Source organism: Pezoporus flaviventris, unplaced genomic scaffold (assembly GCF_033815535.1).
Source record: "Pezoporus flaviventris isolate CSIRO_AGI_PZ_B2104156 unplaced genomic scaffold, CSIRO_AGI_Pfla_v1 ptg000554l, whole genome shotgun sequence".
NCBI classification, from domain to species: Eukaryota; Metazoa; Chordata; class Aves; order Psittaciformes; family Psittacidae; genus Pezoporus; species Pezoporus flaviventris.
In genome coordinates, this window is record NW_026893101.1 from 111,483 (window position 1) to 138,151 (window position 26,669).

Genomic DNA, 26,669 nt, shown 5'->3' on the forward strand with positions numbered 1-26,669 from the left:
ATTTTTGAACACCCGTTTTTGCACACCCGTTTTTGCACACCCATTTTTGAGCACCCGTTTTTGCACACCCGTTTTTGCACGTCCGTTTTCCACACACATTTTTGAACACCTGTTTTCAACACCCGTTTTTGCACACCCGTTTTTGTACACCCGTTTTTCAACACCCCTTTTTGAACACCCATTTTTGCACACCCTTTTTTTCCACACCCGTTTTTGAACATGCGTTTCGCAGCCGTTTTTACCCGCCTGCAGCCCCCCCTTCCATTCCATTCCATTTCATTCCATTCCATTCCCCCCCCGCCCCGCTCCATCACCGCGCTCATTTGAGCCTTCCCGGGGCGGCGGAGGAGGAGGAGGAGGAAGAGCCCCGCGGGCAGGGGGGGAGCGGGAGCAGAGGCAGGAGGAGGAGGAAGAGGAGGAGGAGCAGCAGCAGCAGCAGCATCGCGGAGGCTCTGCCGCAACCCGGGCCGATGGGCTCCACCGCCCCGCTGCTACCGGGGGGCTGACGGCGACCCCCGGTGCCAAGGGGGGGCCCCTCTCCGCCGCTTCCCTCCCTCCCTCGCGCCGCTTGGATCCTTTGGGAATTGCTTCTTTTCTTGGGGGGGACGCGGATTTTTTGGGTGCCTTCCCCCCTTGGCGCAGCCGCCGCCCCCCCCTCCTTGCTCTGCATCGGGGCCCTTCAACCCCCCCCCCCAACCCCCCTCCGTCGCACCGGGAGCCGCAGAGCGGGACCCCCCTCCATCCTCCGCTGCTACCGGAGCGGGGGGGGGCTGCGCGGCGGGAGGATGCTCGGGCCGGTTCCCGCTGCCCCCGGCCCCGCCGCCGCCTGAGCGACCCGCCCCCGGCCGGGACCGGGGGGTCCGGCCCCCCCCCCAAATTGCTTTATTTCTCCGCCTCCCCCCCCCCATGGGATGTGATGAGCTCTTCGCCGGTGCCGGCCTCAGCAGCGTAAGCCCCGGGTGCCGCTCTCCGTCCGCACAATGGCTCGTTTCGGGGATGACATGCCGGTACCGGCCCGTTACGGGGCAGGAGGCGGCCCCGGGGCCTCGGCGGCCGGTCGGGGTGCGGGGGGCCCGCGGCAGGGCGGCCCCCCCGGGGCTCAGAGGATGTACAAGCAGTCGATGGCCCAGCGAGCCCGCACCATGGCTCTCTACAACCCCATCCCCGTGCGGCAGAACTGTCTGACCGTCAACCGCTCCCTCTTCCTCTTCAGCGAGGACAACGTGGTGAGGAAATACGCCAAAAAGATCACCGAATGGCCATATCCTTTTGGGGGACTCCCCTCGCGGTATTGGTATGTCACCCGCTCCCCGGCACCCCGCACCCTAGCCCCCGGCCCCAGCACCCTGCCCTGTGCTGGGGTCTTCATCCCTGTGCCCTGCATTGAGGTCCCTCTCCCCATCCCTATGCCCTGCATCAGTTCCTGTCCCCGTTTTGGGGTCCCCATGTGCTACACTGGGGTCTCCATCCCTATGCCCTGCACCAGGTTCCTGTCCCCATTTCAGAGTCCCCATGTCCTACATTGGGGTCTCCATCCCCATGCCCCACATTGGGGCCTCCACCCCCATGCCCCACATTGGGGTCTCCATCCCTGTGCCCTGCACCAGGTTTCTGTCCCCATTTTGGGGTCCCCATGTCCTACATTGGGGTCCCCATCCCTGTGCCCTGCACCAGGTCCTTGTCCCTGTTTCAGGGCCCCCATCCCCATGCCCTGCACCAGGTTTCTGTCCCCATTTTGGGGTCCCTATCCCATGCTCTGAATTCAGATCCCTGTCCCCTTCTCCCTGCCCTTCATTGGGGTCCCTGTCCCCCTGCCATGAATTGAGGTCCATGTCCCTGTTCTGTGGTGTCCATCCCCATGCCCTGCACCAGGTCCCTGTCCCCATTTTGGGGTCCCTATCCCTATATCCTGAATTGGGGCCAGTGTCCCCTTTTCCCTGCCCTGCCCTGTCCCCCTGGCATGAATTGGGGTCCCTGTCCCAGTGATGGGGTCCCCATCCCATGCTCTGCATTGGGCTCTCCACATCCTCGTCCCTTACCAGCTTCCCATCCCCCTACTGGGGTTCCTATCCCCATATCCTACACCATGTCCCCATCCTGGGGGTAGGGGGACCCCATTGCATCAGCTTCTTCCAGTGTCTTAATTGGGAGGGGGGGTGGGGGTGGGGGTGGGGGGATTGACCTGGCATCCCCCAGTGCCAGCAAAGCTGATCTCCATCACCCCGGGGGTCTCCTGGACTCGGGGTGTCCCCAGGAGGGACTCATTGAGTTTTTGGGGGGGCGTGAGGCCGTTTTGGCTTCCAGAAAGGGCCATTGACACCGCAAAAGGGCCATTATCACCCCAAAAGGGCCTTTGACACCCATAAGGGCCACTGTTACCGCCAGGAGGGCCCTGCGCCGCCGTCCGGGGGGCACCGCTCGGTTTTGGGGTGCTGCCGAGGGAGCAGCCGGTTTGCCCCCGGCTCTGACCCACACCGAGGTCCCCCCAAAGCCGGAGGCAGGGTGGGGATTTGGGCCGCCGCTGTGCCGATGGGGCCGCTGCCGGCGCAGCACCGAAATGTCGGGGCCGGTGCGGCGCCGGTGCCGCCGGTGCGGGGACGCGAAGGAGCCGGTGCGTGGCCACGGCCGTGCCGCAGCAGCGCCGGCCCGGCCAGAGCATCCCACGGGCAGCGGCCCCGCGTCTGGCACCGAGCTGTGCCGGTGCGGGGGGAAGGGGTGAGCGCGGTACTGCTGCCACATCAGCGGTGCTGCAGCGCGGGGCTGGGCTGCCCCCGGAACCGGGCTGTGCCAGGTCCCTGTGCCGGGGAGCGGGGCTGTGCCAGATAACGGTGCTGAGCCCGGGGCTGTGCCAGGGAACAGGGGCTGGGCGGAATAGCCATGCTGGCTGCGTCGGGTGGCTCTGCCATGCCAGAGAGCTGTGCCAGGCCACGTTGCCAGGCCAAATGTCCTGCCACAGAGCCGGGCCAGACCAGAGAGCTGGTGGAGAGCTGGGCTGGGGGATTGTGCCACGGTACAGAGCCATGGCGAGGTGCCAAGCTGGGCGGCTGTGCTGTGCCGGATGGATGTGCTGGATGGCCATGCTGTGCCAGATAGCCATGCCATGCTGGATAGCCGGTGCCGGATAGATGTGCTGGTTAACATTGCTGTACCAGATAGCCATGCCATGCTGGATTGCTGTGCTAGATAAATGTGCTGGATAGCCATGCTGTGCCAGATAGCCATGCCATGCTGGATAGCTGTGCCGGATAGATGTGCTGGATAACATTGCTGTGCCAGATAGCCATGCCATGCTGGATAGCTGTGCTGGATATCCATGCTATGGTGGATAGCCATACCAGATAGCCATGCTGGGTAGCTGTGCTGGATAGCTGTGCTGTGCTAGATAGCCATGCCAGATACCCGTGCTGTGCTGGATAGCCATGCCAGATAGCCATGCTGTGCCAGATAGCCATGCTGGATAGCCATTCAGGATAGCCATTCTGCATAGCCACGCCATTCACACCCCATGGCCATGCTGTGCCGGGCAGCGGTGCCAGCAGCTGATCCCCACCACCACCGTGATGCTGCAGAGGGGCAGGGAGCAGGATCCGGTCCCATCTTTGCCACCGGCCCCACCTCGATCAAGCCTTGCTCCCTCCATGGGGCAGCTCTGCCCCCCCCAGGCGCCTGTATCGGGTCTGCTCCCCCCCCCCCCCCCCCAGCGGGTGCCGCGGGGCAGGCTCCGGGCACGCCGCTGCTCCGCATGGAGCCTACACGGGGGCCGTGTAGGTCTCGGCGGGTCCCGTTGTCACCGCAGCGCTTTGATCGCCGCCGGCTCCCGGCGTCGTGCGGCGGCTCCGGGGCCGCGGGGTCGCTGCTTTGATGGGGATTAATGAGCCGTGGAGCGCGCCGGGCTCCGCGTTCCCGCCGCCGGCCCTGCTCCTGCCCCCCCCGCAGCCCGGTCTGGGGGGTCCCGCAGCCCTCCGCTGGCTCGGCTCAGCCGCGTTTGCCTTGACTCGGCTCCACTCCTTTTGAATACATGATTTTAGCCACCATCATCGCCAACTGCATCGTCCTGGCGCTGGAGCAGCATCTGCCCGACGAGGACAAGACCCCCATGTCGGAGCGGCTGGTGAGTGCGGGGCGGGGGCTGTGGAGGGGGTCTCCGACCACCCTGGTGTCACTGATGGGGGTCCCTGCCCCAGAGCGGGGTCTGTGCTGTGGGTCGGTGCCCGCCGCAGCCTGGTGGCCCTGACGCTGTCCCAGTTTCCTCCTTGCTGGGAATCTGGGCCACACCAGGAGCAGTGGCCGCCTCCCCCCCCCCCCCACCCCGGCACCTGGGACGGGTGAAGGGGGGGACACGGATGCTAAAACTGCCCCCCCTTATGTCACCCCCTGGGCTGGGGGTCCTGGTGCCGTCGGCTCACGCCTGTTCCCGTGCCCAGGACGACACGGAGCCGTATTTCATCGGCATCTTCTGCTTCGAGGCGGGGATCAAGATCATTGCCTTGGGCTTCGCCTTCCACAAAGGCTCCTACTTGCGCAACGGCTGGAACGTGATGGACTTCGTGGTCGTCCTCACCGGGTGAGGCCTCTGCACGTGTGACCATGCATGTCAGAGGAATGTGCAAGCATGCGGAGGAGGCGTGTGCACACGTGTGTACACGTGTGCACACGCATGTGCTGGGTGGCACCAGGTGACTTGGACATTGTTGCCCCTGGCACCAAGAGTAACGGGGGGTGAATGAACCAGGAGGGGTGTGGGGGGTGAATGGGGGTCATGGGAATGAATGTGGTAAATGGGAATGAATGGGGGTAAATGGGGGGGTGTCACTGGGGTGAATTAGGAGGGAGAGTGGGGGTGAATGAGAGTGAATGGGGTCATGGAATGAATGGGATGAATGGGGGTGAATGGGGGGGGGGGGCTGGCCAGTTGCCATGGTGATGGATAACAGGAGGGGACCCTCCATGGCATCGGGGGTCACGAATGAGCCTCTGGGGCTTGGGATTACCCCTCTGCCACCCAGCTCCCTGAGGGGCCCTTGTGCCATGGTGCTGGCCATTCCAGGGGCCATGGGGGTGCTTGGTGGCCACAATGGCTCTTTGCTTGCTTGGGAGTCCCTGGCCATGGGGGGGGTCCCAGCCCATTGACCCCCTCCTGCTCTCAGCATCCTGGCCACGGTGGGCTCCCAGTTCGACCTGCGGACGCTGCGGGCCGTTCGTGTGCTCCGGCCCCTCAAGCTGGTCTCGGGGATCCCAAGTGAGTTCTATGGGGATTGAGGGGGGATCAGGGCCAGTTTTGGAGGGGCCTGCTGCTGCTGAGCCCTCTCTGGCACAGGTTTACAAGTTGTCCTGAAGTCCATCATGAAGGCGATGATCCCGCTGCTGCAGATCGGGCTCCTGCTCTTCTTCGCAATCCTCATCTTTGCCATCATCGGATTAGAATTTTATATGGGCAAATTCCACACCACCTGCTTTGACCTGGTGACGGGTGAGTCTTGGCCCCCCAAAACCCCTGAGCCCCCCCCTAAATCCAACCAAAACCCTTCAACACCCCCAAGTCTCCCCTAAACCCCCCTTAACCTCCCCCAAGCCCCCCAAATACCCCCAACCCACTGTGCCTCAGTTTCCCCACTGTGGCCGCTGCTGTGAGGCTGGGGCTAGGGCTTGGGCTGGCTCCGTCCCACCCCCTCCCCATCCCTGGACCCACTGGGGCCTGTGCCTGATATGGAGCAGTCCCAATTAACTCCTCTCCCTAATGAAGATGCTGCTAATTGGAGCTATTTCTGCCATTGGCTGCGGTGGGGGGGGGGGTGTCGGGCGGAAACTGGGAATGGGAGTTTGGAATGGGAGGTTGGGAATGGGGGGGGGGGGGGGTCACCTCGCTTCCAAACCATCCAGTTGGCAGCAGCCCTGGAGAGGAGGCTGCTGCTGCTGCTGCCGCTGGCTCCAGGCGGGGCTCAGGATGGGCAGGGCTGATCCAGGGATCCCGGCCTGGCTTCCAGACGAGATCAAGGTGGAAGTCCCGTGTGGGATGGACGAGCCGGCCCGGATCTGTCCCAACGGCACCAAGTGCAAGAAGTACTGGGAAGGGCCCAACTACGGCATCACCCAGTTTGACAACATCCTCTTTGCCGTCCTCACCGTCTTCCAGTGCATCACCATGGAAGGGTGGACAGACCTCCTCTACTATGTGAGCCCCGCCCCAGCCCCATGAGGGTCCACTGTGCACTGATCCCAATGGGAACCCCTCTGGATCAGGGGATCCCCCCAACTCATTGGAACCCCCCCAAGCCCTGACCCCTCTTTCCTCCTCCCCAGAGCAACGATGCCTCAGGGAACACTTGGAACTGGCTCTACTTCATCCCCCTCATCATCATCGGCTCCTTTTTTATGCTGAACCTCGTGCTGGGGGTGCTGTCTGGGTACGGTGCACGGGGGGTGTCAGGTGGTATCATTGGGGTCGCCCCCCAGTTGCGTCTGTGCCCATTGGCTCCCTTTGGCTCTGTAGGGAGTTTGCCAAAGAGCGGGAGCGGGTAGAAAACCGCCGTGCGTTCCTGAAGCTGCGGCGCCAGCAGCAGATTGAACGGGAGCTCAATGGCTACATGGAATGGATCTCCAAAGCGGGTGAGCACCAGGATCCCCACCAGGACCACACCCCCCTCACTCCGGGACCCCCATTTCCCATTGACCCCCCCACTTTCCTTCAGAAGAAGTGATCCTGGCTGAGGACGACACTGAGGGCGAGCCCCGGCACCCCTTCGATGGTAAGTGCCCCCCATGTCCCTGCTGGTAACGGGGAACCCCAGGGAGGTGAGGCCATGGTAAGGGGTTGGGGGGGTCCTATGGGGTGACACCCACCTCCCTGTGCCCCCCTGCGGGAGCTCTCCGGAGGGCTACCATCAAGAAGAGCAAAACGGACCTGCTGAGCCCTGAGGATGCTGAGGAGCAGTTGGCCGACATCGCCTCTGTGGGTGCGTGGGGGGGGCATGGGGGGGTGCTGTGTGGGGGGAGATGTGGGACAATGGGGGGCTGATGAGGTGGTCATGGGTGAGGAGGAATGGGGGTGATGGGTAGGGGTGATGGTTTAGGAGGGCTGGCTGCAAGGGGCTGTGCTGGTTTGGAACTGACGGGTGCTGGTTGCAATGGGCTGTGCTGGTTGCAATGGGCTGTGCTGGTGTGGGGCTGACGAGTGCTGGTTGCAATGGGTCGTGCTGGTGTGGGGCTGACGGGTGCTGGTTGCAATGGGCTGTGGTGGTGTGGGGCTGACGAGTGTTGGTTGCAATGGGCTGTGCTGTTTTGTGGCTGATGGGTGCTGGTTGCAATGGTCTGTGCTGGTGTAGGGCTGATGGGTGCTGGTTGCAATGAGCTGTGCTGGTTTGGGGCTGACGGGTGCTGGTGCTGCTGCGTTGGGGGTGACCATGCCGCCGGTGCTTGGGTCGGGGGGCTCTCCCCAGGCTCCCCCTTCGCCCGCGCCAGCCTCAAAAGTGCCAAGCTGGAGAACGCCACCTTCTTCCACAAGCGGGAGCGGAGGATGCGCTTCCACATCCGCCGCATGGTCAAAACTCAGGCCTTCTACTGGACCGTGCTCAGCCTCGTGGCGCTCAACACCCTCTGCGTCGCCATCGTCCACTACGACCAGCCCGACTGGCTCTCTGACTTCCTCTGTGAGTGCCCCCAGGGCCCCTCAATGCCCCCCGATGCCCCCCATGTCCTTCTCAATGTCCCCCTTGAAGTCCCCCTGATGTGCTCCCAATGATCCCCTCCTCAATGTCCCCCCGCTGCTCCCTAAGGAGCCCTCACGTGTCCCTGTTGCCCCGCACCCTATCCCCATCTCCCTGTCCACCCCCGTCCGCCCTCCCCCCTCACTGTCCCTGTCCCCCCCAGACTATGCAGAATTCATTTTCTTGGGACTCTTTATGTCCGAGATGTTTATAAAAATGTATGGCCTCGGCACCCGGCCTTATTTCCACTCCTCCTTCAACTGCTTCGACTGCGCCGTGAGTGCTGCACGCATGGGATGGGATGGGATGGGATGGGGATGGGAGAGGGATGGGGATGAAAGAGGGGTGGGAACGGGATGGGAATGGGGACAGGATGGGATGGGGATGAAGGCGGGATGGGATGAGAACAAGATGAGCATGGGGAAGAGGTTGGTTTAGGGCTGGGGACAGGATAGGGCTGGCCTGGGGACCGGGACACTTTCTCCTCTCCCAGGTTATCATCGGAAGCATCTTCGAGGTGATCTGGGCTGTTGTGAAGCCGGGAACATCCTTCGGGATCAGCGTGCTCCGAGCTCTCAGGTTACTGCGCATCTTCAAGGTCACCAAGTGAGTACTGAGGGGTCGAATGGGGCCATGGCTGTGTCTATGGGTCTGGGAGCAGTATGTGGATGCATGGAGGCATTGTGGGGTACCCAAGTGCCATCCTTGTGTCCCTGCACTGTCCCTGTGTCCCCTCATCACCCCTGTGTCCCCATGCCACCCCCATGTCTGTGTGCATCCCTGTTCTGCCCCGGCAGGTACTGGGCTTCCCTCCGGAACCTGGTGGTGTCCCTCCTGAACTCCATGAAGTCCATCATCAGCCTCCTCTTCCTCCTCTTCCTCTTCATCGTCGTCTTCGCCCTTTTGGGGATGCAGCTCTTTGGGGGACAGTGAGTGACTGGGCAGGGTCCAGGGTGTCCCTCTCCACACGGGACCCCCCCGTTCCCCAGCGTGGGGGTGTCTCTGTGCCCCCAGGTCCCTGCTGGGGAGCACCCGGTGGGGGTGGGGCTCCCACTGCTTCCCCCCCCCCCAGGTTCAATTTTGATGACGGGACCCCCCCCACCAACTTCGACACTTTCCCAGCAGCAATAATGACGGTGTTTCAGGTAGGGACCCCCCTGGGGCCTGGGGACGGGCCATTAGGATGCTGAGGGGGGATGCGGGGAGCTGCTGCCCCCCCCCATCTCCTTTTCCCACCCCAGATCCTGACAGGAGAAGACTGGAACGCAGTGATGTACGACGGCATCAAATCTCAGGGCGGCGTCAAGGGGGGGATGGTTTTCTCTGTCTACTTCATCGTCCTCACCCTCTTTGGCAACTGTATCCTTGGGATGCTGGGGGCGGGGGTCTGGGGGGGTCCCTGGGTCGTGACAGGACCCACTTTTGCCTTAACGGGGCATTCAGACACCCTCCTCAACGTCTTCTTGGCCATCGCAGTGGACAACCTGGCCAATGCACAGGAGCTCACCAAGGTGAGGGGCAGCCCTGGGGGCACCCCCCGGCCATCGCAGGGGCCTCAGGGCTGGCCCGGGCACACTGTGGGGCTCTACAGGACGAGCAGGAGGAGGAGGAAGCTGCCAACCAGAAGCTGGCGCTGCAGAAGGTGAAGGAGGTGGCTGAAGTGAGCCCGCTCTCGGCAGCCAACATGTCCGTCACCATGTGAGTGCTCCAGGCGGGCTCCATCCCAGCTCCAGCCTTGGATCCATCCCAGCTCCATCCTGGGCTCCATCCCTTGCTCCATTCCCAGTTCCATCCTATCCCAGTTCCAGCTCCATCCTGACTCCATCGTTCAATCCATCCCCAGTTCCATCCCATATCAATCCTAGTTCCATCCCAGCTGCATCTTTGGATCCATCCCAGATCCATCACTGGCTCCATCCCCATTTCCATCCTATCCCAATTCCAGCTCCATCCTGACTCCATCCCAACTCCATCCTGCCTCCATCCCCAGTTCCACCCTATCCCAATTCCATCTCCATCCTAGCTCCATCCTGGCTCCATCCCGTCTCCATCCCCAGTTCCATCCTATCTCAATTTCAGCTCCATCCCGACTCCATCCCAATTCCATCCCGGCTCCATCCCGGCTCCATCCCCCATTCCATCCCAGCTCCATCCTCGCCTCCACCCCGTCTCCACCCCATCTCCACGGCGGCTCCATCCCGGCCCCCTCAGGCTGTGGCTCCCGCTGCAGGAAGGAGCAGCAGAAGAACCAGAAAGCCTCCAAGTCCGTGTGGGAGCAGCGCACGAGCGAGCTGCGGAAGCAGAACCTCTTGGCCAGCCGGGAGGCCCTGTACAGCGAGCTGGACCCCGAGGAGCGCTGGAAGGTGCCCTACGCCCGGCACCTGCGCCCGGACATGAAGACGCACCTGGATCGCCCGCTGGTGGTGGACCCGCAGGAGAACCGCAACAACAACACCAACAAAACGCGCCCCGCGGAGCCGGAGCCGCGCTTCGGGCAGCTCCGAGCCGAGGACCTGCGCCGGCCCCCGCGCTGCCCCGACCCCGGCGGTCCCCGCCCCGGGGACCCGCCCGCTGCCGCCCCCCCCGGCCGCCGGCCCCGCAGCAGCAGCCGGGAGCCGCAGCGGGAGCCGAGCCCCGAGCGCGGTTACGGCGACCCCGAGCGCCTCAAAGCGCTGGAGCGGCGGCACCGGGCGGGGGGCGGCGGCCGCTCCGGGTCCCCCCAGCCCGAGCGCGAGCACCGGCGGCACCGGGCGCACCGGAGGGCGGCCGAGGAGGGCGAGGAGGGCGGGAGGCCCGAGAGGCGGCCGCGGCACCGCGATGGCAGCCGCCCGGTGCGCGGGGATGGGGACGGGGAGCACGGGGACGGGGAGCGGCGCCGGCGGCACAGGCACGCACCGGCGGGCGCCTTCGACGGCGAGGGCAGGCGGGAGGACAAGGAGCGTCGGCACCGGAGACGGAGGTGAGCGCGGAGCTCCGGGCCCCCCTCGGGCCCCGCTTTGGCTTTCGCGGCCGTTCCCGGTGCCCACTGAGCCGCCGTGGCCTCCCCGCAGGGAGAACCAGGTCCCCGGGGTGCCGCCGGGCCCCACGCTCTCCACCACCCGCCCCATCCAGCAGGACGTGGGGCGCCGGGACCCCCCCGTGGCCGAAGACATCGATAACATGAAGAACAACAAACTGGTCACTGCCGACCCCTCCGTGCCCCCCGCCATGGGCAACCACAGCTCCTGCCCGGCCGGGGCCCCCCTCCGCCGGCCCCCCCAAACCAGCAGCACCACAACCCCCCCCCCCGACACCAGCCTGGTGGTCACCAACCCCAGCACCCACAACAACCCTGCCAAGGTGGGGGGGAAGCCGGAGCACACGGCTGTGGACATCCCACCCCCCCTCCCGCCGCCCCCCACCAGCGCCCTGGTCCAGGGTAGGGACCTTCTGGTGGTCTGGGGTATGAGGGGGAATGGAGGTGGTTTGGGGGGGTCCGAGGGTCCTGAGTATGGGGGGGATGAAGGTGGCCTGGGGGGGAATGCAGCTGATTTGGGGAGTCTGGGGGGGTCTGGCAGGTCTGCGGGTGTCCAGAGGGGATCTGGGGGTGCCCGTTGGGGGGTGCCAGGGCTCATAACTCTGCTACTCCTGCAGTGAACAGAAATGCAAACCCGGAGCCACTGCCCCGCAAGGAGGAAGAGGAGGAGAAGAAGGAGGAAGGCGACGACCAGGAGAACGGCCCCAAGCCCATGGTGCCCTATAGCTCCATGTTCATCCTGTCCACCACCAACCCGTGAGCGCTGAGGGGATGCTGAAGGGGGGTGTCTGGGGGTGCCCCTCGCTCCCCCCCCTCACTGTGCCCCCCCCCAGGTTTCGCCGGTTGTGCCACTACATTGTCAACCTGCGCTACTTCGAGATGTGCATCCTCATGGTCATCGCCATGAGCAGCATCGCACTTGCTGCTGAGGACCCTGTGCAGCCCAACGCTCCCCGCAACAACGTGAGGTCCCTCAAAACAGGCACCCCCCACTTGCACCCCAAAACAGCCCTGAGGGCTCTGACAAAATGGGGTGTCCCCCCCTACTCTTTGTCCTGCCTCTAAGATCCTGCTGCAGCCCCGGGGTGCTTGAGGGGGTCCTGGGGTGCCATAGGGGGTCCTAGGGTGCCAGGGGGGACCCCAGCGTCTTCTCCCTCCAGGTCTTGCGGTACTTTGACTATGTCTTCACGGGGGTCTTCACCTTCGAGATGGTGATCAAGGTGAGCAGGGGGATGAGGGTTACCCCAGGGTGCCCCCCCCCCCCCTTTACCCTCCCTTTACCCCCCATAGATGGTGGATCTGGGGCTGGTGCTTCACCAAGGGGCCTATTTCCGGGACCTATGGAACATCCTGGACTTCATTGTGGTCAGCGGGGCGCTGGTGGCCTTTGCCTTCACGTGAGTCCCGCATAGGGACATGGGGGGGGGGGGGCCATGAGGGTCCCCCCACGCTGGTGGAACCAGGGAGGGTACCATGGGGATGGTGGGGAAGGGATGGAGGTGGTGGCATCTCACCTCTCCCAGTGCTTCCCAGTGCTTCCCAGTGCCTCCTGGTGGGGATGTGCTCTGCTATGTCGCTTGACGTCCGCTTGTCACCGCGCTGTGTTGTCCTGTCACCGTCCTGGTGTCCCCAAGTACAGGCACCCCAGCAGTGAGCAGGGCTGGAGTAAACCCTAAGGGAAATGAGGAATCCCCTGGGCAAAGGATGAGTCGCCTCTTTGTAAGGGGTGGAAAAGCCTGTAGGGATGAGGGGGAGTGTCCCCTGAGTGAGTGAACATCCTTGAAGGAAAGTCTGAGCATCCTCCAAGTAAAGAATGAGCATCCTTGAAGTAAAGGGTGAGCATCCCTTAAGTGATTGGGCACCCCCCAAGTAAAGCATGAGCATTCCCTGAGTGTCTGAGCATCCCCTGAGAATCGTTAGAGCAAAGGGTGAGCATCCCCCAAGTAAAGGGTGAGCATCCTCAGAGTGACCGAGCATCCCTGAAGACAGGGGTGAGGATCCCCCGAGTAAGGCGTGAGCAAGGCCAGAGCAGCCCTGCGGAGGTGCGGAGGGGGTGTGCGCGGGGGGGGCTGGGCTCTCACCCTTCCTTGTCTCTCCCCTTGCTCTGCCTCCGGCCACAGGAGCAGCTCACGGTAAAGTTCTGCCTTTGTCACCCCGTCCTCGTCCTCGTTCTCTCCTTGTGCTCATGGTTGCGCCTCGCTCCCCTTCAACACCCTCTTTGCACACCACCCCCCCCCCCCAAAAACAGCTCAGGGACAGGGTCCCACGTCTCCTCTTGTCCCCCATCCCCATAGTGGCAGCAGCAAGGGGAAGGACATCAACACCATCAAATCCCTTCGCGTCCTCCGCGTCCTCCGGCCCTTGAAGACCATCAAGAGGCTGCCCAAGCTCAAGGTGGGTGAAGGGGGCAATGGAGACCCAATGGGGAGTCCTGGGTGGTGCCAACCCATCCCTATGTGTCCCACTCCCCCCTCCCAGGCTGTCTTTGACTGCGTTGTGAACTCCCTGAAGAACGTGCTCAACATCCTCATCGTCTACATGCTCTTCATGTTCATCTTCGCTGTGGTGGCTGTGCAGCTCTTCAAGGGCAAGTTCTTCTATTGCACTGATGAGTCCAAGGAGTTCGAGAAGGACTGCAGGTAATGCCGGGCCGGGGGGGTGCCCACTGCCCCCCCCCAGGCCCCATCCCACCACCCTGTCCTTCCCAGGGGCGAGTACCTGGTCTATGAGAAGGACAACGAGGTGAAGGCGCAGAAGCGGGAGTGGAAGAAGTATGAATTCCACTACGACAACGTGCTCTGGGCGCTGCTCACCCTCTTCACTGTCTCCACCGGCGAGGGGTGGCCGCAGTAAGGGCCTGGGGATGGAGGGTGGGATGCAGGGATGGAGACTGGGATGGGCCACCACCCCGTCCCCATCCCACTGCAGGGTCCTCAAACACTCGGTGGATGCCACCTATGAGAACCAAGGGCCGAGCCCTGGCTACCGCATGGAGATGTCCATCTTCTACGTGGTCTACTTTGTGGTCTTCCCCTTCTTCTTCGTCAACATCTTCGTGGCCTTGATCATCATCACCTTCCAGGAGCAGGGCGACAAGATGATGGAGGAGTACAGCCTGGAGAAGAATGAGGTGCCATCACCTTGGGGACCCCCTCTTTATGCTCCTCAGCACCCTTGGGTGTGGGTCAGTGGCACTCACTGGGGTCCTGCCCCGCAGAGAGCCTGCATTGACTTCGCCATCAGTGCCAAGCCCCTGACGCGGCACATGCCACAGAACCGGCAGAGCTTCCAGTACCGCATGTGGCAGTTCGTGGTGTCCCCCCCTTCGAGTACACCATCATGGCCATGATTGCCCTCAACACCATCGTCCTCATGATGAAGGTCAGTGGAGGGGGACAGAGGGCACCTGGGGCCCAGCCCTGTCCCTTGGAGGCAGGCCTCTGGGTGCTGTCCTTGTCCCCTGGATCCATCCCTGTCCCCCTGGATCAATCCCTGTCCCCCTGGATCCATCCCATCCCTGGTTTCATCCCATCTCTGGCTCCTTCCCCAGTTCTATGATGCGTCAGATGCCTATGAGTACGTGCTGAAGATGTTCAACAACGTCTTCACGTCCCTCTTCTCCCTCGAGTGTCTCCTGAAAATCATGGCATTTGGCGTCCTGGTACGTGCCCATGGGAGCACCGGCACTGCATCCGGACCCATGGAATCCTGCCAGAGCCTGGGAGCTGCTGCAGGGGTCACTAGGGGATCCGTGGGTCTGATGCATGAGTACTTGTGGGATCCATGGAGCAGACGCAGGGTACTTGTGGGATCCATGGGTCCGATGCATGAGTACCTGTGGGATCCATGGATCCAGTGCAGGGGTATCACGGGCTCCATGGGTCTGGGTTGCTCTTGCTGGGATCTTCCCCTCGTCTTTCACCCCTTCCCCGTTCCTAGAACTACTTCCGTGATGCCTGGAATGTCTTTGACTTCGTGACAGTGCTCGGGAGCATCACGGACATCCTGGTCACGGAGTTCGGGGTAGGTGGGAGCCAGGACCCCCCCTTTTAATGTGGATCTGGGTCCTTGATTCCCACCGCGTCCCGTTGCCATTCCCAGAACAACTTCATCAACCTGAGCTTCCTGCGGCTCTTTCGGGCCGCACGGCTCATCAAGCTCCTGCGCCAAGGCTACACCATCCGCATCCTGCTCTGGACATTCGTGCAGTCCTTCAAGGTGACCCCCCTGAACCCCTCTATTGCGTGTCCCATGGATGCCCCCCCCCCTCCCAAAGCTGACCGGCGCTGTTGTGCCCCCAGGCGCTGCCCTACGTCTGCCTGCTCATCGCCATGCTCTTCTTCATCTACGCCATCATCGGGATGCAGGTGAGGCCCCCCCTCGGCACCCCCAGGTGCTGCTGCAACCCCCACACACCCTGACACATACCCCCCCCTCGGGCCCCCATCGTTCCCCCCAGGTCTTTGGGAACATTGGCATCGAGGAGGAGGACGATGAATCGGCCATCACCCAGCACAACAACTTCCGGACCTTCTTCCAGGCGCTGATGCTCCTGTTCCGGTGAGTGCCCAGTAACACCAGTGCCACCAGTAACACCAGTGCCACCAGTAGCACCAGTACCACCAGTAGCACCAGTACCACCAGGTGCACCAGTGCCACCAGTAACACCAGTTGCCCCAGTGCCTCAGTGCCACCAGTGATTCCCAGTGCCACCAGTGATTCCTAGTACCATAGTGCTGTCCCAGCAGCACCCAGTAGCACTAGTCACACCCAGTGCCACCAGTGATTCCCAGTACCATACTGCTATTCCAGCAGCACCCAGTAGCACCTGTGGCACCCAGTGCCACACCATTGTCCCAGTGCCATACTGCTCTCCCAGTGGCACCCGTTACCACCAGCAGCTCCCATTAGCACCAGTCCCCTCCCCATTAGCCCCCAGTGCCCCATTAGCCCCAGCACCCCCAGTGCCCCCCCCGGCAGCAGCAGTCAAGCTGGTGCCGGTGCCGCAGGAGTGCGACGGGGGAGGCCTGGCACGAGATCATGCTGTCCTGCCTGAGCGGCAAGCCCTGTGACCACAACTCAGGCATCCGCGAGCATGAATGCGGCAACGAGTTCGCCTACTTCTACTTCGTGTCCTTCATCTTCCTCTGCTCCTTCCTGGTGAGCCTCACCACCCCCCGGCACCCCCCCCCCCAGCACCCCACTGCAGCCCCAACATCCCTTTATCCCAAGCCAACACCCCTTTATCCCCCCTGACCCCCTGTCCCCCCCCAGATGCTGAACCTCTTTGTCGCTGTCATCATGGACAACTTTGAGTACCTGACGCGTGACTCCTCCATCCTGGGCCCCCATCACTTGGACGAGTACGTCCGGGTCTGGGCCGAATACGACCCTGCTGCCTGGTAAGGCCCCTCCCGGGCTTTAGGGGTGCTTTTAAGGGGGTCCCTCCCGTGCCCTTGGAGCCCCTCTTGGTGCCAGTGCCACTAGAGCTTGGCTGGATGGACCCTGCGTGTGTCCCCATCTCCAGCCAGGGGGATGCAGCAGGTTCCCAATACCCTCCCTGCTCCTCTGTGTACTCTCTCCAAAGGGGTTGTCCCCCCAGAGGGGGTGTCCCCAAGCTCCACTGTCCCCCACAGCCATTGTGGGTAGGAGGCAGGAATTGGTTTCTCCATAGGATCATGGAATGGGCTTGGGTTGGGGGGATCTTCGAGACCTCTGAGGTCTTGGGCTTCAATAAGGGATCATGAAGAGGAAGCAGGGACTTGGTTTCACCGCTAGGATCATGGATTCATAGAATGGGGTTGGGTTGGAGGGACCCTCAGGACCATTGAGGTCTCTCAATTGGAGATGCTTGGTCGTTGGATTCCTCCCTCTTGCCCTCATCCCACCCCTCCCAGAGACCCCCTCTGGGTGCTGGAGGGTCCCTAGGGTGGGATGTGTGCCATGGGATGGGCAGGGGTGGTTCCTTGCTGTATCCCAGGCTGCTCTCAGGGCATCCCTTGATGCCCTATGAGGTCCTGGGGAGCCTGGAAAGGGCTGGACCGCTCTGTGCCTCAGTTTCCCCACCCCGTCGTGGCGTCGGCGTCCGCGTGGCTCCGGCCTCCTCACTAACCCCCCTGTATTCTTCTTGCAGTGGCCGCATTCATTATAAGGATATGTACAGTTTATTACGAGTTATATCTCCCCCCTTGGGCTTAGGCAAGAAATGCCCTCATAGGGTTGCTTGCAAGGTTTGAACTGACACTAAAAACCTGCTGAGCATCCACGGAATGAATGTTGCTTCTGGGTTCTCAGATATATATATGATATCTTTATATATATATATATATGGACACACCAAACACACACGTCCCGCACCCGGCGCCGGCCCCAGGCATGGAGCCCCCCCATCCCCTTGCCCCAAATCCCTCTGCTTGCTGCGGCCCCCCCGGCGGGGCTGCATGATGGGCACTGCCGTCGCCTTCCTCCCTTCTCCTCCTCCTGCTCGCTGGGGCCGTTGATGGGGTTAAGCCTCTTCCAGGCGGTTTTTCCTGGTTTTCCTGGGGGTTTTCCAGTTTTTTTTTTCACTCCACGTCTCTGTCTCTCTCCCTCTTCCCCCTCCCCCCTTGTCCTTTTGCTGTCCCATGTCTTTTCCTTCTTGTTCTCTCCGCTCCCAGGGGCCGGCTGACATTCATGGACATGTATGAAATGCTGAGACATATGTCCCCGCCCCTGGGTTTAGGCAAGAAATGCCCACCCCGTGTGGCTTATAAGGTAGAATAACCCCACCCCGGCAAAGCAAAGCCCCCCCCCGGGCCGGTTCCCAGCGGCGGCACCGGCTCAGCCGATGCTTCCCGGCCTCTTTTCATCATCTTCTCGGTTGGTTTTTGGTGCTTTGCCCTTGGTTTGTGGTGAGCCGGCGCCCCCCGCTGACCCTCCGCGGGTCCCCCCACGGACGGGCTGGGTAAGATCCGGCCCCCCAGGAGCGGGGGCCCCCCCACAACCGCCCTGAACGAGGGGCTGGAGATACGGGGATGGAACCTCCCCGGAGACCCCGTATGGGGAAACCCCCATGGGGCTTCCAGCCCGCCAAAGACCCGCTAATTGGGGTCCCCCTTGGGTTCAACTACCCTGCCAAGGACCTTCTGTTTGGGGTCTGCCATGGGGCTCAACCACCCCCCACAAACCCCTGTTGGGGGACCCCCACCATGGCCCTTGGCCAGCCCCATAAGGAGCTTCTATTTGGAGACACCCCCCCCATGGGGGTCCCAGCCCCCAAAGACCCTCTATTTGGGGTCCCCAGTGGGGTTTCCCCCAGAAGCTCCTCTTTGGGGTCCCCCACTCTTGGGGGTCCCTTTGGGGCTTGATGCTGCCTCCCCTGGAGCAGCCCATTTTTGGACACCCCCCCCCCAACCTTCTCCCCACTCCCCTCCCTCCATCCCACCTCCTCTCCCACAATGACCCCCCCTTCCCCCCCCCCCCCCGGCTGCTGCACGGCCCATGACCCCCCAGACCTCCCTGGGGGGAGGGAGACACCTGCATCGTGGGGCACTGGGAGGGGCACCAAGGGGGGGGCATGGGGATCCCACTGCTCAGTGCCTCATTTTCCCCATCAGCATCACTCGCTCCTTGCCTTGCTCTGCACCCTCAAATCCCACCCCCCCTCGGGGGCTGCATGAGGGGCAGGGTCCCTGCCCTTCTTATTGGGGGGGGTTAAACCATCTGCTTGGCACTGGGAGCTGGGGGGGGGCATCGTGGGGCTGAGGCCAGGAAATTCATTGCTCCTCCCTGCACCCCCCAACTCAAGCACGACCCCTTGGACCCTCACCCCCCACCCCAAAACAGCTGCTTTGCATTCACCACCACCCCCACCCCCCCCACCCCCCCGGCCACTTCAGAGCCGGGAATGGGTCGTGTGTCCCCCCCCCATGCTGCATGTGCTGCATGTGCTGCCCCCCCCGGACGCAGGGGTCCCCCCTTTGGCAGTGCCTTGTTCCCCCCCCCCATCCCTGGCCGTTCGTGGGGGGGGGGGGTCTGGGGGGGGGGGTCTGGGGGGGGGAGAAGGCGGAGAATCCGGGGGGGAGGGGGATTGAGGGTGGCCCCCGCCTTCTCGCCAGCCCCGTAGCGAGGTGAGGGAGGGGGGCCCGGTGGTGACCCCCTCCCCCCGTGGTCGGCCCCACAGCGGCTGCTCCGCATGGATCTGCCGGTGGCCGATGACAACACGGTTCACTTCAACTCCACGCTCATGGCGCTGATCCGCACCGCCCTTGACATCAAGATCGCCAAAGGCAGGGGGGGGTGGAACAAGGGGATGCTCGTGGGGACATGGGGGATGCAGCAGTGCGGGGGGGAACCAGCACCATGAGGGATGGGTGGCAGCTGCGTGGGGACCAGCGGTGGGGGCTTGGGTGGGGATGTGGGGATCACAGAGGGAAGGGGACAAGGACTTTGGGGTACATGTATCCCCGAGGGATGGGGACGTGGACCTGAGGGGATGCGGCCCAAAACCCAAGAGGGACACTGGGATCATGGAGGCTGGGTCCCTGGGGTGGGAGGGACAGGGATGAGGGTCTCTGGGGTATGGGTGCAATGGGGGACAAGGGGGCAGGGTGCGGTGGCTGGTCCCTGGGGCTCAGTGCTGTCCTCACAGGAGGAGCCGACAAGCAGCAGATGGATGCAGAGCTCCGCAAGGAGATGGTGGCCATCTGGCCCAACCTGTCCCCCAAAAACCTGGACCTGCTCGTCACCCCCCACAAGTGTAAGGCCCCATCCCAGTCCCCATCCCCAGTCCCTGTCCCTGGTCCCCAATCTCGGTCCCTGCTCACCCTCTGTGCCCGCAGCCACTGACCTGACGGTGGGGAAGATCTATGCTGCGATGATGATCATGGAATACTATCGGCAGAGCAAGGCCAAGAAGCTGCAGGCCATGCGGGAGGAGCAGGTGGGGTCCCCCAAAACCTTCCCATAGCTCTGAGGTGGCCCCAGACCAGCCCCGTCCTCTCCTCTGCCACCTCCTGTATCCCCATCCTAGTCTGTCCCTTTCCCAAGTTACTCCCGTCTCCCTGTCCCAACTCCTCAGCCTGTCCCCAGGCATCCCTTCAGGGTCCTTGTTTGAGGTCCGCCACCTCCGGCATCCTCATCCCAGCCCTGTCCTGTCCCCATTTCTCTCCAGTGCCCCCATCCCCATCTCTGAGTGTCCCAGCTCTATCCCATTTCCGTGTCCCCATGCTCGAACATCTATCCAGTGTCCCCACGCCAGCTCTGTCCCCATCCCCTCCCGGTTCCCTCCCATCACAGTCCCGTTGCCTCCGTTCCGCATCCCCAGCCCGTCCCCAGCCTCTCCGATGTCCCCGCAGAACCGGACGCCGCTCATGTTCCAGCGCATGGAGCCGCCATCCCCGACGCAGGAGGGAGCCCCGGGGCCGGACGCCGCGCCCGGAGCGGAGCCGGGCTCGGGGCTGTAAGTGCGGCCGGTCCGTCCTGCCGCTGCCCGGAGCTGGGCAGGCAGGAGGGGGCTGAGCCTGTGCCCCCCACCCAGGGCCACACGCGACGGGGGCCTCAAGGAGAGCCCCTCCTGGGTGACGCAGCGCGCCCAGGAGATGTTCCAGAAAACAGGGACCTGGAGCCCTGAGCGGGGGCACCCCGAGGACGTGCCCAACACCCGCCCCAGCTCCCAGGTGAGGACCCTCCAACCCCTGTGTCCCCGAGGGTCCCTGGGCCCCATCTCCATAGGTCCCCATGTCCCCAGTCTCCATAGGTCCCGATGTCCCCCATCTCCATAAGTCCCCATCTCCCCTGTCTCCATAGGTCCCCATGTCCCCAGGGGTTCCCTCATCCCCATCTCTATCCACCACCGTATCCCCTGAGCCCACACCCCCAACTCTTCCTGGCCTGGAGCGGGGGCATCCCGGGGTTCGGTGTCCCCCCCCAGCCCCGTGCCTCAGTTTTCCCCATGCCCCACAGCTGGTGGAGATGCGGGACATGGCCAAGGATGGATACTCAGACAGCGAGTACCTGCCCATGGAGGGGCACGGCCGAGCCGCCTCCATGCCGCGGCTCCCTGCTGAAAACCAGGTGAGGGGACCCCTTCCGGGGAGCCCCCAGCACGGCCCCTCCCTCCCGAGGGGACACCGGACACAGTCCCCATCATGACCCCATCATCCCCTTATAGCCCTGTGGCCATTGATGTTTTCGGGGGGGGTGGGGGGGTGGGGGGGTGTGGCTTGTTGGGGTCCCCGCTCTGGCTGCCACCTGTAGCCCCAGTGGGATGTGTGTCCCCTCCCAGTGGCTGCTGCTGGTCTGCGGGCTTGGGGGGGGGCATGAGCTTGGCGGCAGCAGGCTGCGGGGGGAGTTGTGGGGAGGTGATGCCTTATCCTGGTCCCCTGGTGTGGGGATGCTCCTGCAGTGGCTCCAGCAGCTCCGTTCTGGTGCAGGACCTCCCAGAAGCAGCCACATGGGGGGGAGGGGGGACGACGACGACGACACATGGGACCTCGATGCCAGTGGTGCCACCAGCTTTGGGGGTGTCCCCCCTGCTCGCCTCCGCATGCCTGGGGATGGGAACAAGGACAGGGACAGGGATGCTCTGGCTGCTCTGCTCATTGCTGCTGCTCGCCTGGCCCGTGCTTGGCTCTGTATGGGGTGACCCGCCCCCCCCTCCCCCGTACCCCTCCCGGCCCCCCTGTCTTCACGCTGGTCTCTCTCTCTCCCGGCCCTGCGGGCACTGCCTGGGCTCAGCAGAGGAGGAAGGTTCGACCCCGCGGGAATAACCTCAGTGTAGGTACCGCCGGGCCCCGGGAGCCGCCCCGCGGGCTCAGCCTGCACCCACCCTGTACCCATGCCAGCACCTACCCCTGCATCCATCCCTGTACCCACACCAGCACCTATCCCTGCATCCATCCCTGTACCCACACCAGCACTTAACCCTGCATCAATCCCTGTACCCACACCGGCATCTACCCCTGCATCCACCCCTGTACCCACGCCAGCACCTATCCCTGTACCCACACCGGCATCTACCCCTGCATCCACCCCTGTACCCACACCAGCACCTACCCCTGCATCCATCCCTGTACCCACACCCCTGCACCCACACCCTGTACATCCATCCCTGCCCCTGCATTCACCCCCGCACCCACACCATCTACCCCTGCATCCACCCCTGCACCTACCCCTGCATCCACTCACCCCTCTCTCCACCCCTCCCTGTTTCCCTTCCATGTCACTATCTCTCCCTTTCTCCAGCCTTTATCCCTCCCTGTGTGTCCTTCCCTCTATCCTGCTCTCTGTCCTGCCTATCCAGGGCACTCACTCACCGGCAGTGTGTCCGTCTGTCCACCCATCCCCTGTGTCGTCCCCAGCCACGTGCCTCCCTCTCGTCCCTCCCCTTTGTCCCATCCCTTGGGACACCTCAGCCACCCGGGCCCTCACTGCCCCATGTCCCAGCAGCAGTGTGGCCAGTGAGGAGCAGCATCCCCCTATCCTCATATCCCTGTCCCCATATCCCCCCTGGTGACACTCGGGCCCCTGGCAGCAGCAGCTCAATGGATAGAGCAGCGGGGGAGGGGGGGGGGAATCTGTCTCAGGGGGGGCTGGGATGTGGCACTGGAGCATGTCCGTGTCCCTCCCAGCTCCCTCCCAGCTCACCTCACCAAGGGGGGCTTGGGGATAGCCTCGCATGAGGGGAGGGGACACCGGACCTGCCATGGGAGCAGAGCCTGGATCCATGGAAAGGGGGAGCAGGGATGGAGCTGGTGGGGGGCACCTGAGCATTGGAGCAGGATGGAAGGGAGGGAAGGATGATTGGATGGATGGATGGATGGATGGATAGATGGATGGATGGATGGATGGATGCTGGATGGATGGATGGATGGATGGATGGATGGATGGATGGATGGATGATGGATGGATGCTGGCTGGCTGGCTGGCTGGCTGGCTGGCTGGCTGGCTGGCTGATGGATGGATGGATGGATGGATGGATGGATGGATGGATGGATGATGGATGGATGCTGGATGGATGGATGCTGGATGGATGCTGGATGGATGGATGGATGCTGGATGGATGGATGGATGGATGGATGGATGGATGGATGGATGGATGATGGATGGATGCTGGATGGATGGATGCTGGATGGATGCTGGATGGATGGATGGATGCTGGCTGGCTGGATGGATGGATGGATGGATGGATGGATGGATGGATGATGGATGCTGGATGGATGCTGGATGGATGGATGGATGCTGTATGGATGGATGATGGATGGATGGATGGATGGATGATGGATGGATGGATGGATGGATGGATGGATGGATGATGAATGAATGGACAGAGGCAACGCTCACAGGTATCTCTCCCCGTGAGCCCCTGGTGCTGTCCCCACAGACCATCTCCGACGCCAGCCCCATGAAGCGCTCGGCCTCCACGCTGGGCCACCCACGCGGCCGCGGCATCCGCCTGGATGACTACTCCCTGGAGCGCGTCATTCCCGAGGACGGGCAGCGGCACCACCAGCGCCGGCGGGAGCGGAGCCACCGCACCTCTGAGCGCTCTCTCAGCCGCTACACAGACATGGACACAGGTGGGACGGGACCCCCAGGCCACCCGCTCCCACCGTGGGGCCATCTCCCCGGGGCCACCCCATCTCCTCCTGCACCCCACGGCCCCTGAGCCACCCCATGTCCTGCACCCCACACCCCTAGGCCCCCTCCATCCATCACCCTCCGCTGCGTCCCTGCAGGGCTGGGCACCGACCTGAGCATCACAACGCAGTCGGGGGAGCTCCCTCCCAAGGAGCGAGACCCGGAGAGGGGCCGCGCCAAGGACCGCAAGCACCGCCACCACCACCACCACCACCACCACCACCACCACGGCGCTGGAGACAAGGAGCGGGGGCCCCCCACCGAGCGCCACGACTACGGGCGGCCCCGCTCGCGCGACCGCCGCTGGTCCCGCTCCCCCAGCGAGGGCCGGGAACACGCCCCCCCCCGGCAGGTGGGTGCCCCCCTCCGCTCTCCCCTTCGCCTATAAAGGGGGAGGCTGTGGGGACACCCCCCACCCGTAGGGGACAAGCAGGGTGTCCGGTGGTTTCTGGACCAGGCTTCAACCAAAGACGCTCCCCCCCGCCATGCATTGGGACCCCCCCATACGGTCTGTGTGTGGGATCCCAGTGTGTCCCCCCCAGTTTATACTGGTGGTACCCAGTTAGACTGGCAGAAGCCCCCCCCCACCCCCCCCCCCCTTGGGGCTCCAGTCTCCCAACACCAGGAGGGGCAGCACCCAAAGGCAAGGCACGGGGGGGGAGGGAGGTGTGGGCGCAGCTCTAAGTGGGATCTGGGGGTGCAAAGGGGCTTATGAGCTGCTGTGGTGATGTTTGACCCCTCTGGATGCCCCCCCATTTCTGCTCTCGGCCCCTCCCACCCTGCCCATTCCTCGCTTCCTCCCCCCCCCCCCCGTTGCTTGGGTGGGGCCCTGCCGTGATTCACGTCTCTGTCTCCCCATCGCTGTGCTTTGGCTGCGCTGTCACGGCGAGGGGTGGCCCAGGTAAGCGGTTCGGGCCCCCCCCACGTCTGCTCTGGCGCCCCCGGATCCATCAATCCCCTCTCCAGGAACGCTGGAAAGTTTGGAATGAAGATGCCCCCCCTCTTGGCTGCCCTGGACTGGTTTGGGGTGACCCCCCCCCATCTCCAGCTCTGCTGCACCCCCTTATAGCAAGCCCATGGAGCTCCCCCCAGTGCAGAGTTGGGGTGTAGGGACTTCCCAGAGCCCTACATTGGGGTGGGTGGCCCCCAGGGTTGGGGTGCAGGGATCCCTCTCCCACCTCTGTTTTGGGGTGCACAATCTGCACCCAATGGGTTTGGGGCATCCCACAAGGCCTGGGGGGCAGGGGTGTACAGACATTTGGGTGTGCACGGGACCCCTCCAGCCCTGGGTTGGGGCTGGGGTGATGGCACTTGGGGGGACACAGTGGTTGCACCATGGGATGAGTACTGGGCTCCTCACCATGGATTGGGGGGCACGGACCCCCCCCCCCCTCGATAGGCAGGGGTGTGCAGCTCCCAAAGGCCTCAATCAGGGTGATCACACCCTGCACCCAGCACTGGGGGGTCCTGGCCCCACCCTCCAGGAGCCGGGTGGATGGTCCTAGCCTCAGAGGGGGGCACAGACCCCACACCCCGAGTCCCTGCAGGTAACGGGTTGGGGTTTATGGTGTGTGCCCCCCCCCGGCTCCCCCCAGGTCTCACTTTGGGGTGCAGGGCTCCTCCCCCCCGGGGCCGACTCTTCCAAACTCCTCCAGCCCCCTGCTCCTCCCCATGTCTCCCGGCTGAGCCCCAACATCTTCCCCCCTCCTGCTTTGCGAGTGGCTTTGGCGGGAGCCGGCAGCCCCCCCCATATCCCTCCCCTTCTCCCCACTCCCCTCTGCCCCTCATAGCCCTCCCCACCTCTTCTCACTTCTCTTCCCCTCTGCTCTCTCGTTTATGTTCTCCCTCAATGTTCTCACTGCTTTGCCCCCTTATCCCTGTCTGCCCCCCCCCGTGTCTGCATGGCTGGTGGCTGTGACCTCTCTCCCCCATGTCTCTGCTTGTGTCCATGCCCCCTAAACCCGTGGCTGCTCCCCCGCTATTCATGTCCATGTTCCCTATGTCCTTCCCGTATCCACATCCCTGGGCCCAATTTCTTCCCATCCATGCCCCGCCCCCCATGCCTGTGCCCCCCCATTCCTCGTGTTGTCCCCTTCAACCCCTGTGTCCAATCCATCTTTGTCCTTGCCCCCCATGTCCATGCCTCCTCCGTGTGTCCATGTCCCCCATGTCCGTACGTGTCATTCGTGTCCCTGCAACCATGTCCATGACCGGTCCACGCTCTCATGTCCTGCGTCCGTGCGCCTCATCTTCACCCACGTCCATCCCCTATGTTCGTGGTCACCCTCCCATATCCTTTCCCATGGCCATGTCCCCACGTCCCTGTCCCTCGTGTCCGTGCCCCGCTGTCCTGCCCGGTCCCCCGCGGTCACCCCGGTGTCTCGGTGTTGCTGTAGGGCAGTAGTTCGGTCAGCGGGAGCCCGGTGCTCTCCACCTCCGGGACCAGCACCCCCCGCCGCGCCCGCCGCCAGCTCCCTCCGACCCCCGCCACACCGCGGCCCCACGTCTCCTTCTCCCCGGCCGCCCGCCGCCCCCCGCCCGCCGCCGCGCCCCCCGCCCGCGGGCCCCGCCGCCCGCCGCCGCCCGCCGCCGCCTCCCCGCGATGGACCGACCCCCCCCGCGACCCCGACCCGGCTCTCGACGGACGCGTCCCACGGGGCCCCCGGCCCGGCGGCCGCGGCGGAGCGGGGGGGACACGACCGGGACCGTCCCCACCCCGGCCCGGCCGGCGGTTGCCCAACGGCTACTACCCGGGGCACGGCACCGGGAAGGGGCGGCCCGGTCTCCGCGACCCCTACAGCGAAACGGACGATGACTGCTGCTAGCGGCGCCTCGACGATCTATCGCGACGGAGCGCCGCGACATAGGGCGGCGGGGAGCGGGTGTAGACGGCACACACAAACACCCCCCCGAGACCCGGCGCTCGCTCCCGGGGCTATGGATGAGTTTTATCATCTGGAGGAGCCGCCACCACCGGGGGCGGAACCGGGACCCCCCCGCCCCCTAAACCCCGCACCGGGAGGAGCGGGAATGGGCGGTGGGAAGCGGGAACCGAAGCCTGGGGGAGGCTCCGGGCGGGGCACCGGGCACCGCCCCCTCCACATCCCCGCCCGAGGGACTGGAGCTGCCGCCAATTGCATGAACCGAGTTACCGAATCCAAGAAATAAAGAGAAAAAACAAGAGACAAAAACCGACCCCCGATCCCCCCCCCCCCCCCCCCCCCCCCACGGAACCATTAAAACAAGAGGAATTTTGGATCGAGCCCTTCTCGCTCCTTCCAGGGATCGGGCCCCGGGGGCTGCACAGGAGGGGTTGGGGGGGAGGGGGCCCT

At 63.9% G+C, this 26,669-nt stretch overlaps 1 protein-coding gene across 1 annotated transcript; it reads left to right on the plus strand.

Annotated features, from left to right (window-relative positions):
• The first annotated feature begins 868 nt into the window (after window positions 1-868).
• Window positions 869-26,531, plus strand: CACNA1A (calcium voltage-gated channel subunit alpha1 A). Its single transcript, XM_061443882.1, is given in 48 exon segments — window positions 869-1,260; window positions 4,005-4,111; window positions 4,425-4,564; window positions 5,148-5,239; window positions 5,318-5,470; window positions 5,985-6,172; window positions 6,301-6,404; window positions 6,491-6,606; window positions 6,690-6,746; window positions 6,864-6,953; window positions 7,437-7,646; window positions 7,867-7,979; window positions 8,197-8,309; window positions 8,501-8,632; window positions 8,776-8,848; window positions 8,945-9,062; window positions 9,147-9,214; window positions 9,295-9,401; window positions 9,934-10,662; window positions 10,754-11,121; window positions 11,337-11,475; window positions 11,553-11,682; window positions 11,880-11,939; window positions 12,010-12,116; window positions 13,014-13,113; window positions 13,198-13,358; window positions 13,428-13,568; window positions 13,648-13,849; window positions 13,937-14,033; window positions 14,036-14,100; window positions 14,270-14,380; window positions 14,659-14,742; window positions 14,821-14,937; window positions 15,021-15,086; window positions 15,179-15,279; window positions 15,729-15,879; window positions 15,994-16,121; window positions 17,376-17,472; window positions 18,881-18,986; window positions 19,349-19,456; window positions 19,539-19,639; window positions 20,055-20,158; window positions 20,237-20,375; window positions 20,662-20,772; window positions 21,439-21,474; window positions 23,081-23,276; window positions 23,436-23,689; window positions 25,734-26,531. Coding segments are annotated over 48 exon segments (6,999 nt in total). The 5' UTR covers window positions 869-980; the 3' UTR covers window positions 26,163-26,531.
• Window positions 26,532-26,669: the final 138 nt, after the last annotated feature.